This window comes from Henckelia pumila, chromosome 1 (assembly GCF_033568475.1).
Source record: "Henckelia pumila isolate YLH828 chromosome 1, ASM3356847v2, whole genome shotgun sequence".
NCBI classification, from domain to species: Eukaryota; Viridiplantae; Streptophyta; class Magnoliopsida; order Lamiales; family Gesneriaceae; genus Henckelia; species Henckelia pumila.
Window position 1 is genome coordinate 136,727,327 of NC_133120.1, and position 18,854 is coordinate 136,746,180.

The window sequence follows — 18,854 nt, forward strand, 5'->3', positions numbered from 1 at the left end:
GTTCAGAATCTATTAGTTGGAATTTTTTCGCACATTTCATTTGTTTGTCAATTAACATCGATAGTCTAGAAGGAGAGAATTCAATTTTCAACCCGATTGAGTTCTAAGTTTTCATTGAAGAGAAATTTTTGTGGTGTATTCAAAACCCAAACCCCCCCCCCCCCCTCCCTCTACACCCAAACCGATCCTATCAGATATTTAAGCATCTATTAACTAAATTTTTAAAATGACATTTGTATTTATACTCCACTAATAAAATAGCGCGCGTGATCATGTGGTCTGGCACAACACATGAGCAAGAAAAGTACAAATGAGTTTTAATTGCGCATATGATGTTCTAAATTTTGGGATAATATTTAGGGCCACTAAGATCGACCTTGCCAAGTGAAATTAAAATAGGTTCGAATTATCCTTGATTTGAAATAATTCAAAATATATTTGGAAAAATCTCGAGCATTTGTGCCACAAACAGAAAGGAAATTAAGAATGAAATAATTATTATTTACACACACACGAAGATGTTATGTTTTCGTGCATAACATACAATATGATGCGAATGATGATTTTCTCATTATTTTATGAATAGTTTCTCAATTCTATTAGTGTTGATAATTTAATATCACGTGCACTACTTTGACAAATATAGAACAAGAATGCATTGTTCATTATTCAATGAGACCACATGTGGTGATAAAATTAATTGTCCAACATCTATAATTGCGTTATTAGATGTACTTCTAAACTTCAACAGTTGTTGAATATGATATTTAGACATCTATTAACCAAATTTGTAAGATGAAACTTGTATTTAAACTCCGCTATTAAAAGAGTACGCGTGATCATGGGGTCTGTCACAATACATGAGCAAGAATAGTACAAATGTGTCTTAATTGTGCATATGATGCTCTAATTTTTTGGATAAAATTTTGGGTCAATAAGATTGACCTTGCCAAGTGAAAGTAAATGAGGTTCGAATTGTCCCTGATTTGGAACAATTCAAAATATATTTGAAACAATTTCGACCATTTGTGGCACAAACATATAGGAAATTAGGAATAAATGACTTATTCTTTGCGCACATATGAAGATATTATGATTTCATGCATAGCATACATTATGATGATTATGATGTGTTTTCATTATTTTATGAATAGTCTTTCAATTTCATTAGTGTTGATAATATAATATCATGTCATTATTTTGATAAATATAGAATAAGAATGCATTGCTCATTATTCAATGAGATCACATATAGTGATATAATTCATTGTCCAATTTCTAAAATTACATAATTAGATGTATTTCTAAATTTCAAGAATTGTTGAATATGATATTTGGCATTCGAACCTAATTATTTTACGTACTTCTCAATTATTTGAGTATTATACTCAACATATTTGCAAAATATACTAAAATTCCTAATAGTTATACTCAATCTTATATTATTTGTACTTGGTTTTCTTTACTTTTAAAACTTTTCAAAAATGATGTTGTGCACATTTAGGTACCCAAGGTTCATACTTGGACTATTTTATTTAGTGCTCAATTTATTGAATATTATACTCAACATATATCCAAAATGTGATTCGATTCCTAAAACTCAATGTTGAATTATTTATACATGGTTTTATCTACTTTTTAAACTATTCAAAAAATGAGTATGTGTATACCTAAGGTACCCCATGTTCATACCCGATCTATGTTATTCATGTGGACTTTTTGAATACTACATTCAACATATTTGCATCATTTACTTCAATTTCTGATAATTATACTCAGTTTTGGATAATTTTGTACCTGGTTTAATCTATTTTTTAAAGTTTTAAAAAAACAAGTGTGTGTACACCTAGAGTACTTTAGGTTTATACTTGACCTAATTTATTTAGTGCTTAATTATTTGAATATTATACTCAATATATATATGAAAAGTGTGCTATTTTTTAATAATTATTCTCGATTATGCTCGATTTATTATTTTTCGTGATCAATTAACTGAATAATATACTCAATATACTCGTAACATGTACTACGATTCTTCAATTTGTTTTATGTGCTACTCAATTTCTCAATAATATACTTACTATTTAATTATTTATGCATAATTCAGTCAAATTTGTACAACTTTTTTGTGCAACAGGTGTTGCACTAACATGTATAGATACAAAATAAACACATGTTTAATACATCATCATGATCTAAACAACAAGATTTCATCAGTACATAAGCAAACTAACACCACGAAACTCCATGATGAAAAAAAAAAAAAAGTCAAAGTTCAAACTCACAAATTACAAAATATAAGCATAATTAATTATAAAAAATAAATGACTCAAAGTTTCTATCCAACAATCCATTTGTGTTTGACAGTATAATCGTTGTCATGTGGGATTAATAATTGTTCATCTTCATATCTTGTTCATACCCATAGATGACATTCGTTCATGGGCTAGACATTCCAACCACGTGCATGTATAAATACTATGATCGACGATTGCACCTTGCTGACACAAGATTCTTTCACCACATTTTCACTATCAATGATATTTAAAGATTAAGTATGCAAATCGGTCAAAAAAATATATCACAAATAACATAATGATTTACACACTTTAATAGCATACTAGCAGCAGAGTCACACGCATCGCGTGTGTAAATCGCACCTGTAACAAATGAAATGTGAAATATAATTTAATATGATTATATGTTTATATTAAATGTAGTGTTTGATATATACTAATTTTTTGTACTCAACAATTTTTTCCTTAATAGCATAAATGCATTCTGTTGTAGTAAGAATTTATCTCAATATGAAAATTTACTCTTAATCTCGTCTTTTCTCCATGATTTTGCAAAAATGATTGTACACTTCTTTTTGTTCGGTAGGTAGAATGAATGATTGTTGATCAATCACATATATGTTTATAAAATATAGAATAATATAATTTATTCTCCCACACTAACAAAATTAAAAATTCGTTGAGTTTGTGGTATGAAAAGTGAAAACACTTCCCAAATTTCATATCATTTTTTTACATTACGTGTGCTCTTAATAATCAACAAAATGCATTATGTCAAATCATATCCATGAGCTTAATTGAACCAAAGAATAAATATAAACATAACTAAATCAAATTATTTTGATGAAAATCGAATTCTCAATCTTTTTCATTTTTCCCAAGTTGTTCAAATAACACATCATGTTATCTTGGACCAAAAAGCTCAACCACAAAAAGATTCACATAACTGAGTATTCATACAGAGCAGCTATCTTTTTCATAGTAAATGATGTTTCATATATTTGCATAATTTTTTGGAAAATCATTAAGCCAAAGACTGGCATCTTCTAGATGTACACCTGTAGATGTACATTGTTATTGTTATTGGAATCCCATGAAGCATGAAGGAAAAATGAGACTCTGTCTTGATCCTGCTTCGTCGAATTTACCTTCGGATAAAAAAATGAAAGCAAAAAAACAAAGACCATAATTGAGCAATTTTTAAGAAAGTATGGTCTTAAATCATTCATTCTCCTTTTATTTCCCATGACATTAGTCTCTTTTACTATGAATAACCTAAAAAAATCACTCCAAAACCATAAGGAGAGAATAATCACTATCAATCTGAAATATAATATAACTCACATCCAATCTTCAATCAATACCAACAAACCTTCCACTCCAAGTAACATCAATCGGTAATAAAAAACAACTTGAGAGATCAAAATAATCAGCAAGCAACATGAAAAATCCGTCAGATTTGAAAAATGTGGGTAAAAGATCAATTTACACATGTACCTTAAATTGTCATTTTTTGTGATAAACTTTAGTGACAATCACAAACAGAGAGACTCAGAAACCAATCGTCATTCATCAATCACTCCAAGAAAAATGGAAATCTTACTGATGAGGAACCAATCATCAATCAATACATCACTCCAAGAAATGGAAAATAAAAATAGGGAACAACTCAAAAAAAAATTAAAAACAAAAAAAATATGTGAAATGGAACAAAACTCAATTTACAAATATCTCTCATATATTCTTTTATTTTCTTCAGAAAAGCATTTTGACAAAATTGAAATGGAGTCAACCACAAATAAGCGAACATACCAGTTTTTGTTTTTGTTTTTTTACAAAATTGTAAACAATTATAAATTTGACACTAGGTGAAAATAGTCCAACATTTTTATGTTTTTTCTTCAATTAAAAGTAGTAAAAGGAAAAATACAAAATTGTATATGGGCTATACGTGGATGAGACAAAAGAAGTTTGGTCTATAAGCCAGAAATCTATAAATGATCTCTTACCTTGTTCAATAGTGAAGAAACCAACCCATCTTAAAAAAGAAAAACACATAATGGAATAAAACTTACGGTGTTCCCCTCCTTGATTGTTGAATCGATCCAGGTGCTTCATTTTTCAGAATTGAAGAAAACTTACCGTTTTGCATAATCGATCCAGGTGCTTCATTTTTCAACATTCGAAGTACAATATCCCAGATAAAAAAGTAGTACATAGATCCTTAGAATTTAAGTTTTGTTGTGAATGCGGAGATTGGATTTAATTTCGTTCAGATATTGAAAGATGAACGAAATATTTTGAAATTAAAGTGCCTTACATAATATATACGTGTAGGAAGAGGTTTTTTTCTAATAAGATATGTTGAGAGATAATGGGCATAATACGTGGAGAAAAAGGTTTATTACTCTATGAAACACAGAGAAGAAGAGGCAAAATAGTTATAAAATTACAAACATATAATCAACGTTCAACATAGGAGAGAGATGAGTTAAATCTGTAATTTAATAATTTGTCATACCGAAAGGAACAGACAGTTAATATTATTGACAGATTATTAATAAAATAGTAAAATATAATAAAAGATAAGAAAAATATTGTTGAGAGCCGAACTAAACGATCTACATTTAGAAACAACAATATAAAGATTTTTATATAAAAAAAAAGAAAAATAACTCTGCATTACATATTTGAAGCTAGCATATCACATCAGAGAGTTCAAAATTCCAACCAAGATTACGTGAATTGCTTTCAAAAATATTTCGCACATCAATAAATTATATAATTTATAGTCAGTGGGTAAATATGTGAAATCAATAAGATTGGCAATGTAAGATCATGTGTTTTAAATATTTTTTCATCAATCAATAATTCCTATAATCTATTACAGTAAGGCCCCGTTTGGTAGGGCTGATAACTCAAGGATTAATACTTAGTCCAATGTTTGTCTCGTTTTTAGCTCAACTCTGGATAACCAAGGGTCCGTGATAATTCACTGTACGAGCCTGAAAAGAGCAGATTGTGTGTCCTCGATTTCAGAAGGTATTGGAGTCACGCTTTGAATAGTATCTCGGACAAGCAGTGGATGTTACCTTTTTACCCTTCACCATTTTCGCATATTTTCCGCCATTGTGCAGAACGAAGTTGCGAGACGGTGGGGAAACGCAAGAATTACGATGCAGTGATTTGTACGATTTTGGGCAAACGGGTTTCAAAAGAGAAACCCTCAAAAGAGAAACCCAAAATCATCAGTATTGATGTTCTTCCGGACAATTGTTTGTTTTTCAAAGTTTGGAGACCAAATAATATTGCAAAAATTTTACACCAAACCAAGAATGGGTAAATTACAACTAATCCTGGACGAGGGATTACTCCATCATGAACCACCATCAAACTTTTCAATTCAATTCATACTACTAAGCACCTATTATTCCACGGGCATATGATTCAAATAAATTGTAATAAATCGGAAGAAGGATAGTTGTTATTCTCTAAAGAAAACATTCACATCTCGACAGGGAGAAGACTTCACCATCCCAGTATTCCGGTCGAAGTATCCGTAGCGGAGTAACACAGGTCTCACCCAAAGACACCAAACGGTGAAAATCAACGGCCGAGCGAGAACCACGGAGGAGTAAAAATTTTAACGACTATAAGAATTGAAAAAGTATAAGAGATCGACAGAAGCCGTGGAGGACAAATCTCGGTAAAAGCCGATGAGGACATATCTGCCAAGGAGGCCAGAAATTTTTGGTGTAGAGGATATAAGAAATGAGATCCAAGTTTCTACGCTCGAATTAGGATTTGGTACTTGCATCGTAAAATCAAATATTTGACAGGGTTATTTTTGGCATATAACAAAATATTTAATAGTTTATCTTTATCACAAACAACCAACAAAACAAATACCCATTTATTGAATATCTTTTATAATCAACTTAACAATCCCATTTTTTTCTCAATCCTACATAATACCATCATACGTACCAAGTGGACCCTAAACGGCTAAAACAAACACCTTCATTGATTTTTCTCTTTCTAGTGAAATTTTTTAAGTTTAGATTTTCATAAATAGAAAATATAACTCAAATGGCTAGGAAACCGCAGTCACATATTCAATAATCATGCATAGATCTAGTGAAAGATAAAGTTCAGAACAGTTCATGAGAAATCAAGTCAAACTCAATTGATGCATAACCGAAAATAGGCAAATTTCAGGCACAAATAAAACAAAATGTGAAAAATGAAAAAAAAAAAAAAAAGAAGGAAAAAAAGACAGCAAAGAATTGAAGGGCATTGGGATCTCACCGAAGATAAGATGACGCCTTCAATCGAGAAGTAATACACGACTGGATTTCCAAATCATCCCTTGTTGTAAAAAACTAACATATTGGATTGACTAATTAGTAAAAATAAAATTTATCAAAACAGGAGAATCGATATTTATATTGTGGTTTGGATTTTTTTTTTCTATTACTTTGTGATTTGAAATTGGTCATACCAAATGTAACAATCAGTTTTTATATCATGTTCATTCTTAATAAAATAGTAAACGATAGTAAACAATGAAGAAGATAGTTAATACAAGGAAGATTCTACTTTGTGAAACAAAATACGAACTCTCAAAGTGAGTCAAATAATAGTGATCTTTGACACAATAGAGTTCAGTGATGATATAAAAGATAAGAGATTTTGATAATCATCAATGTGTGGAGCTACATAAATTGAACAAAATTAGATAAAACAGGAGGGGTGGTTCTAAGCTCAAGGTGGTTCTAAGCTCAAGGGTGGGGTCAGGTCCGGCAGTTTGTAAAAACTTTACCATGGATGGACCTCTTCTCGAAGGCTTGAGTCAATCAATGCTTGATACAAACTCCCATGGAAAATTTTATCAAGGATTGAATGCCGAGTTTAACTAGTTTATGTGCTTTTTGTAAGAAACGTGATGAAAAGCAGATTAATAAACAAAAAAATTCAAAATTAAATATAATTAAGTTCCATATAAGACATCATAGATCAACCAACTACGAACCAATATAAAATCAAGAAAACAAACAAACAGCAACTAAAATCTCTAAGTTGTTTCACCAATCATTAAAATCTAGTATATCATGACCGACTACTCAATTTTCAAAATACACAAGAAAATTTACATTTTAGTTTTCAAACCATCACATAATATATATTACACTACTTTAAAAGGATTCCCACCGAAAATTGTTAGAAAAAACATGATAGAAGAAATGAAATCCTAAATAAAAATATTCACAATATTTCATATTTTCAAGTTTTTGTTGCTTGTAGACAACATAAAGAATTTTTTTTAAAAAAAAATCATACGAAAAACAGAACGTCAATTGAAAAATTAAATGAAATACCAAATTTACAAATTAAAAATCTAAAACTTTAGAGTATTTGAAGACATAAAGTTGATATAGAAGAAAATAAATTGTGATAATTTTCCTCATTATCAAGAAAAGCAAAATTTGATACTGATGGTGAAGGTGGCTCGCTTGTATTTACCTGATTTTTTTCCATGTTTGCCTGATTTTTCCCAGATTGACAAATGAGTATGAAAAAACTCCGTTGATAAAGAAAATTTCATTAAATCCAATGAATAAATATATTTCCTCAAACTAAAATTGAAAGCGTGAACGTGAAATCATAACACTCACCAAAATCAATTAGGTTCTTTACTCTTGAATGGAATTCAACATCTAGGATGATTTTGGAGAAGAAATTAAAGAGGAGCCAAGTATAAGGATTTTATTGCGAGGGGTGGAATTTGATTGGATTTTGGGGAAGTTGTAGGATTGGAGGAGAAATGGGTAGCAATTATTGGAGTTATAGAATTTATACGAGAGAGTGATTTGAGAAGATAACGTGATTTGAGAAGATAACTGATCGGGGCAAAACTGTAAAATGAAAAATAGACAGACCAACGTACCAATATGTTTTACAGGCTGCTCATCTTTTATTAAATAGTAAATTTACAAATTAAAAATATAAAACTTGAGAGTATTTGAAGACATAAAGTTGATATAGAAGAAAATAAATTGTGATAATTTTCCTCATTATCAAGAAAAGCAAAATTTGGTACTGATGGTGAAGGTGGCTCGCTTGTATTTATCTGATTTTTTTCCATGTTTGCCTGATTTTTCCCAGATTGACAAATGAGTATGAAAAAACTCCGTTGATAAAGAAAATTTCATTAAATCCAATGAATAAATATATTTCCTCAAACTAAAATCGAAAGCGTGAACGTGAAATCATAACACTCACCAAAATCAATTAGGTTCTTTACTCTTGAATGGAATTCAACATCTAGGATGATTTTGGAGAAGAAATTAAAGAGGAGCCAAGTATAAGGATTTTATTGCGAGGGGTGGAATTTGATTGGATTTTGGGGAAGTTGTAGGATTGGAGGAGAAATGGGTAGCAATTATTGGAGTTATGGAATTTATGCGAGAGAGTGATTTGAGAAGATAACTGATCGGGGCAAAACTGTAAAATGAAAAATAGACAGACCAACGTACCAATATGTTTTACATGCTGCTCATCTTTTATTAAATAGTAAAAGATATTAAAAGATATTAAAATATAATATGGACAATATTAAAAGTTATTGAAATACAATATGAGCTATAGTTGAATTCTTATTCTTTCGTGGGTCGATTAAGAATATTTTCTGAAACTTTCAATATTTTAAAGAATTTTAGAAAATTGAACAAAAATTAGAATATTGAACTAAACCCGATTATTGAACTAAACCTTCCATATCGGACATGAAAATTGTAATATTTGAATACTGGAAGAAATAAACATGTATCAATCTATCTATAATTTGAAAAGAGGAAACACAAATCACCTCACAAAACTAAACCCTAGATTGAAAGCTTGTAAGTGATCTCAAAGTTTTAAATAAAAATCTTGCAGATTTCAATTTCAAAACCTGGTTCATACTCCACAACACAAACTGAAGGACATTGCATCAACATTTCCAGTGTTTTCAATAAAGCAAGATAACATAACTCTCAGATTCAAACATTTTAATTACTTAAAATACTGACCTAAAAATCCAAACATATTTTAACGGAAAATGCTCAATTCTAAACACGATCACAAAAATAAAAATATACTAAAAATTAGAACGATTGCCACGATTAATATCAAAATCCTCAAACTCGTCATCGTCTTCAAATAGATCCATTTTAACTTCTTCAATTTCAGGCTTTGGTGGTTCATTTTCCGTTCCTAAAATCATGCAACATTTGGTTACATACCATAAATAATACACAGAAAAATCAAAATCTTCGGAGCAAAACCACCTAAAAAGTCTAGCTTGAGCATACTCAATCAGAGATTTATCTTACAGTTATTTTGATTAAGAGGTACCATATAAATAATCGATAGATCTTTCTCCAAGTTTGAAAGAAATTCATGGAGGTTGCTTGGTATGCTCAACTCAAATTTCAAAAAAATAAAAATAAAAAAACCCCATAAAAATGTTAAATTACAAAAAATGCTTATCATTTTAAAATCAAACACTTTAAAATAAATGTTATATAATATACACACAATGCATAATATTTATATATTACATTACACACGTAATTCGTGTGTATTATCGCTAGGTAACAATAAAACTAGAGTAAAAATTTATGGATTTTAAATCTATCTTTCCAAGTGTACCCAACTATATTACAATTATAAAAATGTGTGCACATAGATGTGTGTATATATATATATATAATATTAATATAATAAATAATAATAAATAATAAATAAATAATAAAAATATATTAATATATATATATATATATTTGAAAATAATGATGATATTAGGAACTCCGAACCCGACCCACCCGTTTATCCAATCCATAGCATAAATGGCCCATCATCCCTATGTCTGCCCTTCTCCGTTGCTCACTCAATTTCTCTCTCTAGTTTCAGTCTTTGTGGCTCTCTTTCTCTCTCTGTATCTACACCTATATCTCTTCATCGCTTCGCCCCATTTCTCGATCCAATCATCTTCTGTAAGTCTTGGAATCTCCAATCTTAATTCCTTTCCCCGATCCCTAATTTTATGCACGAGATGGAAAATTGAAACTTTAGTAGTTTCGATTGGGTTTTTGCTTGATTTGATTGTTGGTTTAACTTGGGTTGCTTTTAATAAGTGTTTGTTTGGAATTTGATTTCAATATTTTTAGTATTTCTGTGCTTGATTTGTATTTTTTACATATAGTTCTGTTCTTGATTTAACTGAAATTTTGCATCGGTTCAATTCTTGCTTCGTTTGTTTTGGATTTTTGAGTGGAGAGTTTGGTGAAATGGATTTGAGAAAGGTGGATGCACTGCCCTTGGTCGTGGGTGAAGATTCTTAGGTTTGACTTTGGATAGGGTTGGTGAATTGAATTTTAATCTTAACATGAATTAGTTCGCTGGTTAATTTTTAGCTTAATTTTTTTAAAAAAAATTGTTGGGTTTTAGTAATGTTTATGTTTTTTTCCATTGTTTAGAGTACTAGTTGTGGAAACATATTCAATTTAGCAGCTATGCTTGGTATTTTTTTTTATTCTTGCGAAATATGTAACGATACTAATGCAACAGTTGGGTATTATCTATTTAAACTTTACATATTTTCTCAGGAAACCATGAGTGAAGGAGGAGAAAGGATGTGTCCCCTCTGTGCTGAGGAGATGGATTTAACTGATCAGCACTTGAAGCCATGCAAGTGCGGCTATGAGGTACATCCCCTCATACTTAACAAAAGTGGAACTAAGAGATGCATTTTTTTCCTCCAAAAATGGTATTGGTTTTTGAATATTTGAAAACCTTGTGCTTTATACTCCGTGGGATGCTTTTGTTGTTTGATATGTACTAAGACAAGATTACCCTCATCTATTTTCCTTTGTTTGCATGTTTCTTACAGCTTTTAAAACAGACCTTTTTTCAATCAAGATTACCGTCATCTATTTTCTACTTTCTTTGCATGTTTCTTACATCTTTTAAAACAGACCTTTTTTCAATCTCATTCTCATGCATGTTTGTCTGAGTTAGTTGCACTCAATCTCTGAAGAAGTAATCGATCCTGTTAATCCCTGGAGATATATCCTACCATCGAGGAACTATATTTAGTGTCACGAGTTGTCCATTTGATATTCTAAACTGTTACAATTTAAAATAAATTTGATTGTACAAATGTTTTTGAGCTGTACAAGGTAGACTCTCTTTTCTTATTCACATTTATGGCTATATCTTTAATGCTAAAAGGTTTATTTGTCATGTCTCCTTGCTCTTGAAGACCACACTAGATGTCTAGGTGGCACCTGACTTTAAATAATTGCGTCTGAAGGGTGATTGAGAATATTTTACTTTGAGAATAGGCAGAATTGTTATCGGCTGTGTGAGTATGAAGGTTCTTTATTCATGTTTACTTTACTTGTGGCCAGTGTACGCTGCTTATCTTTTCCTTTATGAAAAAATAACATATGCTTTAAAATGCTGTCAGACAGTTTAAGGCAAAAATAAAGGAAAAATTTCTGGATGGATTTTTTTGTAGCTTAAATAATATTATAGCTATTAAAGTCATGTTATGTGAAAATTTGAATAGTAGTCCTGATTTCTTGTCTCATTTCTATCCATTTTTTGGGTGGGTGTTCTTTTTCACCATCTCAACTGTTTTATGTTCTAAAGTGTGAATGGCAAGGGCCGCAAGGCAGCAATTGCTAACTTTAACTAGCTATATTGAACATTTAGTTAACACGAGGTTTGGGAATTTCATAATCGTCTAGTACTTCTTTATCTGACCTCCTTGGGAATGGATTCTATGGTTTTATCGGCTGATTTGGGGTGTGAATGCGATCTTTTTATTTCTTACCACATTTTTTATATGCTATTTAATGCGACTTTTTTGGGAAAAATCATGGTTTTCTGATTTGGTGCCATGAATGTTTTCTGTGTTTCAGATTTGTGTTTGGTGCTGGCATCACATAATAGATATGGCTGAGAAAGATGAGACTGAAGGACGTTGTCCAGCTTGTCGTACTCCTTATAACAAGGAAAAAATTGTTGGAATGACTGCAAATCGTGAAAAGTAATTGAGTTGATGCTCATGATTATACCTTTCATGTATCTAAATTTAGGTTATGGTGATCTATGCTTAATTTGATATTTTTTATGGTTATAACAGGCTGGTTTCAGAGATGAGCGTGGAGAAAAAGCTGAAATCACATAAGGGGAAGAGCAAAACCTCAGAGGGAAGGAAGCAACTGGGTAGTGTACGAGTTATCCAAAGGAATCTCGTCTATGTAGTGGGGTTGCCACTTAATTTTGCAGATGAGGATGTTAGTATTTTGCTTTGCTTATTTTATATTGCAAGTTTTCTCCAGGTTTTATTTCAGTTGGCATTCCTATTGGTATTATTAGTAATATTGATAATTAATTTTCATGTTAACAGCTTCTTCAGCGGAAGGAATACTTTGGTCAGTATGGAAAGGTGCTGAAGGTTTCTATATCACGAACGGCCACTGGTGCCATACAACATTTTGCAAATAGTACATGCAGTGTGTAAGTTCCAAATACCCATGCTTAAACCCTGAATTGTACTGTTAATTTGTTTTTAAAAGTTTTTAAAGTATTTTGTGATTTTGTGCAATTTTATGTTCAGAGCAGCTTCTTTCTGTGTTTTGAAGGATGTGGGATGAGGTTTGGGTCTGATACTGTTGCTCTCAAGTTCTGGTGGAAATGATGTGATGTTTATTGTGTTTAAAGAAATTGTATTTACTTTTATGGAAAGAAATTATATCATCTTAGTTCTGTTCCCAGGAAATTATTAACTATATCTTGTGGTTTAATTGGTTTTGAACTTGGATAGTTTAAACTCCATACTGTTATATGTTTGGAAGCACCAACCTGGTTTGTTGGTGTCAGGTCTCTTCGCATGTTTGTTTTTCAGTAAGAACCTATGTTATTCTCCGTGTCTTGTCATTAACACATTTACTTTTTTGCTGCCTAGATATATAACATATTCAAAGGAGGAAGAAGCCATTCGGTGTATCCAGTCAGTAAATGGTTTTATTTTGGATGGTAGACCTTTGAAGTAAGTTTTATGTTTTCATTGTACGTTTTATTGTTTTGCGTCATTCGATAGTTTTTTGAGAGCCATTACCGCAGGGCATGCTTTGGAACCACTAAATATTGTCATGCATGGCTGAGGAATACGGTAAATATATTGACCTTAATCACCTTATCAAGTTAAATTAGGAAAAAATTTAACTAAGGCCTCTGAATTGTCCTTTGAAGATATTATCAGAATATGTGTCCATGGCACATTGTTGAATACATCGGTTTTCCTAATGAAAAATTATACCTTTTGTTCCAGCCCTGCAGCAATCCTGATTGTTTATATTTGCATGAAATTGGTTCGCAAGAGGATAGCTTTACTAAAGATGAAGTAATATCAGCTTACACAAGGTATTTCCATGTCAGATGCTGTCTGTTCCTTTTTCTTTTCCATTGCATATTTATTTTATCCATATACTCTGTTTTTGAATCTTGTGCACATGTGTGAATCTCATGTGTGATGTTCATGCGAATTAAAAGTATGTTCTTGAACACGGTCTATTTGAGCAGTTTCTAATATTGATACTTTTTTTCTCACATTCCAGTGGCTGCCATGTCAGTTTGTTGGTTCTTGTCAGTCAAACTAGTGATGATGTGTTGTGCTCCCAGCTCTATTTGCATGTTATGGTCCTTTTTGGGCTCTATGTGTGAAGATTAGACATTGCACAAATAATCACTAGAGTAATATTTGTATTGCAGAGAGCTAATTCAAGTGATTGTTAAAAAAAATTTCAGTATGGTGAAACGTTTGATCCGACAAGTAGCTGACATTTGTTTCAAAATAATTTCTTTACCGACTTCTTGATTTTCGTCTTGATTTTGGAGATATGCTTGTGAAGTTCTGGAAAAGGCTGTAGCTTATACCGCGTGTAGCACGATACTGCATTTCTGAACGACGTATTCCTCATTGAGGCTTGAGGTTGAATTCGAAAAGAATTTATTGGTTATGCTCCATGAGTTTTTAAATTTCATCGTGTCTTTATCTCTGATAAGTTTTCTTGTACATCATGGCTAATTCAAAAACTATGATTATTCTCTATTTGCCACGTGTTATGTATATATATATTTTTTCTGTTTCTTATGAGTTTCTGTGAGTTTCATCATTGTTTCTATTGTAATTAAATTTACTTACACCATGATTTTAAAGGAGTAGAGTTCAACAAATTACTGGTGCAACAAATAGTATGCAACGTCGTTCAGGAAATGTGTTACCACCAGCGGCAGACGAGAACTACAATAACAGCCCTCCCCTTTCAGTGAAGCTTATCAACAAAACTGCTACAAGTGCAAATGTAAGGACTCCTTTTCTTCACAAAAGCTCTTACTTTCCAGCAAATGGTGCTTACAGGCTCTGTTTATGGTATTACAGCTTTTATTTATTTTTTTAAATTTAGTCTGTGGAATATCTCACGGGTCTGCTGCATTCAGTTCATGAAGTCAAAATTGTTGGTTTTTAGAGATAGTGGCGAGTACTGTCTGTCAAGTAATTGACTTTATTATCTATAACCTAGTTAGTCAATGATTTTGATGATACATAGATAATGGTTGTTCCTGTTGTGATAACGACTTGAAATATATAATTCAAAATACCTCTATGCTATATTTCCAACTGATTTATTTTTGGTCAACCTGGTCAGCAAAATTCCGGTGGTGGTGCTGTAGTATCTCCGCCAAATAGTAGCTCGGGTAGATCTGCTGCTCTGCCAGCTGGAGCATCGTGGTATGTCATTTTTTGCCTATAGTTACTTCATCTAATTTTGCAGTCTCTCAGCGTCCTATTGTGTTTCCAGGGGAACTCGTTTGGTAGCATCTTCTACTGAAGTTGCAAGCCTGATTCAGGTTTCTTCATTGCAAACCGATACTGGGAAAAAGTTGGTTCCTATTGAAGAAAACTCCTTATCTCCAGATAAAACTAAGCTGGAAAATTTTGTGCCTGCTAAAAAAGAATCAAAACCAGATAGCATTGCAGTGCTTAAGAGTTCATCTACTTCTGCACATCCCCCAACTTCCCCATCAAATCAGCAGCTGCATGGCGTTGATACAACCAAGTCGCCTCATAATCTTTCTAAGATGGTTGATTCTTCCCTAAAGTCTTGTGGACCTGCTTTAGACAACAATTCTATGGACGCCACTGATGAAATTATTGAGAACATATGCTCTGATTTTTTGTCATTGGGCATCCATAACTACGCCGAGCAAATTAAAGAAGCAGTGACTTCTGAGGCACCTGGAAGATATGTAAACATGACTAATGCTCTTTGTGTCACAGATGGCCTGTCTGACTTTGGTTTGGGAATTCCCACTCCAGCGACACAAGTCAAATTGTGTGAGACAGAAGATGACTTGTTGTCTTTTGATAACCAAAGGCTCAAGGATCCTGAGGTTTCTGCCAACATAAATCATCTACCAGATATTTTCAATTCGTTTCATATGCCGAAGCTTTCTACTATTCCTTCTGTGTTAAATACCGCTGACGGTCCTACCAGTGTTGATTTGTGTGGGCAAGTTGTAGATAAGAAAGATAACTTGATAGTTTCTGCTTCTAATTTTCCTGTAAAGTCTGGTGGGCATCCTTATAACAGGCTCAACAGTCTAGATGCTAATGATGTTGAATATTCTAATTTATTTCCGAGCAAGGATAAAAAGTTACTGCTAGGGAGATATGAAGGTGAAGTGGCCGTCGGTGCTCGTAATATGGGGGAGAACAGCATTATATCAAATATTTTGTCCATGGACTTTGATTCATTGGATGAATCTTTAACATCACCTCAAAACATTGCCAAATTGTTGGGTGAGACCGATAAACCACAAGGGTCTTTTGGAGTATCTGGTTCATGGAAAATACAGAACAGCAACCAATCAAGGTTTTCATTTGCTAGGGAGGAGGACACGAACCAAGCAACCCATTTTGGACGGGCTAGTGATTTTTTGGAAAAAGATTTCAAGCAGCGCCCTTTTGGCAATGATGTCCCTTACAGCAACAGTAATCATCTTGACAATGATAAGATTGCTACTCGCAATAATTTTCCATTTTTAGGCTGCATAGAATCTGATGTTTTTGCCGGCAATCATTCTCATATCTCCAATAATAAGCTTTCTGGTAAGTTCTCTCTGAGCCTTGTTCCCTTACCCATTAATAAGTTTACTTGGCTCTCATTTTAAGTGCAATTTTTTTCTCATGTAATTTCATTGCTTATGGAACAACTGAGAGAATGTGTGGTTCACGTTTGATGGACATGTACTCAAACTAGTACGACAATTAGCTATCGACTCTTTTTGTTCGTTCCCAAGAATAGCATAGCAACATCTTGGATTGTCTCAAGGAATAGATTTTGATAAATGCATTTTGTTGTAACATAGGATGGATAGAGAAGTGCATACACTTATTTCACATTTATGAGGGTAGATGCCTATGAAACTTTCCGTTTTCTGTAATATTTGAATTGAAGAACCTGATTTGTAATGTCGAGTGAACTAAGAGGATGATTGGATGACTGTTTATCTCATTTCTTCAGTCCTTTCGCTGTCTCATCCAGTTCTTTCTTTTTCAATTCTTTTAACAGTTTCAAGATCTCAGATATCCGCCCCTCCAGGATTTTCAGCGGCTAGTAGAACCCCACCTCCAGGTTTCTCATCATATGAAAGGGCAGATCAGCTTTTGGGCACATTATCTGGTAAGTTTTTTTGGCTGAGCATATGTAGGGATTATTTTTTTGTTCATAACTTGCCTGTTTTTTGTTTCTCTAAATCGCGCAGGAAATCATGTAATTGATGCCTCCTCTTTTTCAAGAAATCAGTGGCAGACACCTCCAAGTAGCAACAATTCTTTTAGTAATTGTGATATTGAATTCATGGACCCTGCAATTTTGGAAGTTCGCCATAGCACACTTCCAAGTGGCATCAACAGTCCAGTCTTAGATGTAAGGTCCAGTTACTCTCCACAATTGAATACATTCGAGGAGGCAAGGCTCCAATCCTTTTTGCAAAGATCTCTTCCTCCACACACAAACCAGAAAATTAATGAACTTGGGGATGGTTTTTCCTCTATTTCTGATGCTTATGGAGTTCGTTCAAGGGTTATGGAGCAAACCCTATCCAACAATTTCTCTCCATTTTCTCAGTTTGCCCATCCTCAGTCTAGAAATTCAATAGCTTCTAATGGCCAGTGGAATGGGTGGAATGAGGGCCCTGGTGCAAATAATTTGGGTATGGCAGAACTTCTCAGAAACGAGAGATTGGGATTTAATAAGTTATATGGTGGTTATGAAGATTCAAAGATGCGCATGCCCAGTTCTGGAAATATGTACAATGGGAGTTATGGGATTTAAGTGTCTTATTTTCCTTGGCTGGTAAGTATATGGGTGATGAAATAGGATTTTATCGTGTGTGACTTAGATGAATTCGCTTGAAGCATAAAATACAAATGCCCCATTAACTAGCTCTCGTGTCCCATCTCATAAAGGCACCAGAAAGTTCCAAGAGTGTTAGAAAGTTCCAAGATTGTTACCATTCAAGGAGATGAGATCGGTGATTAGTCTTGCTGGGCAACTTTCAGGTTGGTGAAAGATCAAACCTTCCCAGACAATGTCTGGAAACCAACAGGTAATTTTCTCCCGTATATTCTCTGCGCCTTTGACTTTATTAAATTGTAATTTTAGTATGTGATCCTCTGCTTGCATTGTATGATTTGTGGGCAACGAATGGTCTTTTACCTCTTGTATCATTCTTGTTTAAGGAAAGAAAATAAATTTTTTAGCAAACTTGATAAAGTTTAATCTCTGCCGAGTGTTATTTTCACTCTGACTTTTTGACTTGGGTTTGAATTCATCAATGCTTTCGTTCTTAGTAAATGTTAAACAACTTTGTGCATAACTCATTTCAATCATAAATAAGATCATTTTAAAATCTTCCAACTTTTAGAGGTAAGGAGATTTCATTCTTAGTTTTATTACTAATTTGCAGATGAAAGGAGCTTAAGATCGAGGCTCAAAGTGAGGGGCTGCTCGCCCAATGCTATATACAACATGATCCTTCAGTTTTTGAGTGTCTGTTTCCGTTGTACTGAAGAATCAGATCGGTTATTTCAGATGAGGTGATTGCTTTTACTAATATATGCTTTTATATATATTAGTTAATTATGAGCAGAAGATTGTTGATGCTTCACTTGTACTAAAAAACTTTATTCGTTTACAAAGTTATGAAGTCGCAGGGTTGCAAGCGATGTACTATTTATCTCAAAAGTGTTCTTATAATTTATGAGTTCATACTTGTTCGTAGAAGAAGAAACTGGCCAGTTGGTAATCCGTCTGTCCTGTAATGGTCTTGTTTTGTAGATGTGATTTTCTTCCATTCTAAGTATATATATGAAATCATCTCTATCGTTTCTCATCAAAACAAAAAAAAAAAGAAAGAAATTATCTCGTTCTTCAATGT

The 18,854-nt window shown here is 32.7% G+C and overlaps 1 protein-coding gene and 1 long non-coding RNA gene across 6 annotated transcripts; one reads left to right on the forward strand and one right to left on the reverse strand.

Moving 5' to 3' along the window:
• Nucleotides 1-3,283: 3,283 nt before the first annotated feature.
• LOC140876476 (uncharacterized) lies at nt 3,284-8,139 on the reverse strand. Of its 2 annotated transcripts, none has more exons than XR_012148805.1 (2): nt 7,973-8,139; nt 3,284-6,679 (listed from the first exon to the last, which is right to left on the reverse strand). It is a non-coding gene; the product is annotated as an uncharacterized lncRNA (long non-coding RNA). The 2 variants fall into 2 exon arrangements; XR_012148804.1 differs by having other exon boundaries at nt 3,284-7,878.
• Nucleotides 8,140-10,190: 2,051 nt separating this feature from the next.
• LOC140879333 (uncharacterized) lies at nt 10,191-18,851 on the forward strand. 4 transcript variants are annotated; one of them, XM_073283012.1, is made up of 15 exons: nt 10,215-10,333; nt 10,946-11,044; nt 12,266-12,393; nt 12,490-12,643; nt 12,757-12,866; nt 13,315-13,398; nt 13,473-13,521; nt 13,681-13,772; nt 14,569-14,713; nt 15,059-15,141; nt 15,212-16,521; nt 16,985-17,095; nt 17,178-17,770; nt 17,884-18,023; nt 18,384-18,851. In XM_073283012.1, the coding sequence occupies exons 2-13, from the start codon at nt 10,952-10,954 to the stop codon at nt 17,747-17,749; spliced, it is 2,931 nt and encodes a 976-aa protein (XP_073139113.1). In that variant the 5' UTR covers nt 10,215-10,333; nt 10,946-10,951; the 3' UTR covers nt 17,750-17,770; nt 17,884-18,023; nt 18,384-18,851. The 4 variants fall into 4 exon arrangements, with proteins under 4 accessions (XP_073139128.1, XP_073139113.1, XP_073139119.1 ...); XM_073283027.1 differs by having other exon boundaries at nt 10,191-10,333; nt 17,178-18,023; XM_073283018.1 differs by having other exon boundaries at nt 14,575-14,713; nt 17,178-18,023.
• Nucleotides 18,852-18,854: the final 3 nt, after the last annotated feature.

Bases quoted from the DNA above. Each gene is read 5' to 3' on its own strand.
- LOC140879333 (XM_073283027.1), top strand. From the start codon at position 10,952: ATGAGTGAAGGAGGAGAAAGGATGTGTCCCCTCTGTGCTGAGGAGATG. The intron at 13,522-13,680 runs GTAAATATATTG...CTTTTGTTCCAG, and splicing joins ATGCATGGCTGAGGAATACG to CCCTGCAGCAATCCTGATTG. The intron at 17,096-17,177 runs GTAAGTTTTTTT...TAAATCGCGCAG, and splicing joins GCTTTTGGGCACATTATCTG to GAAATCATGTAATTGATGCC.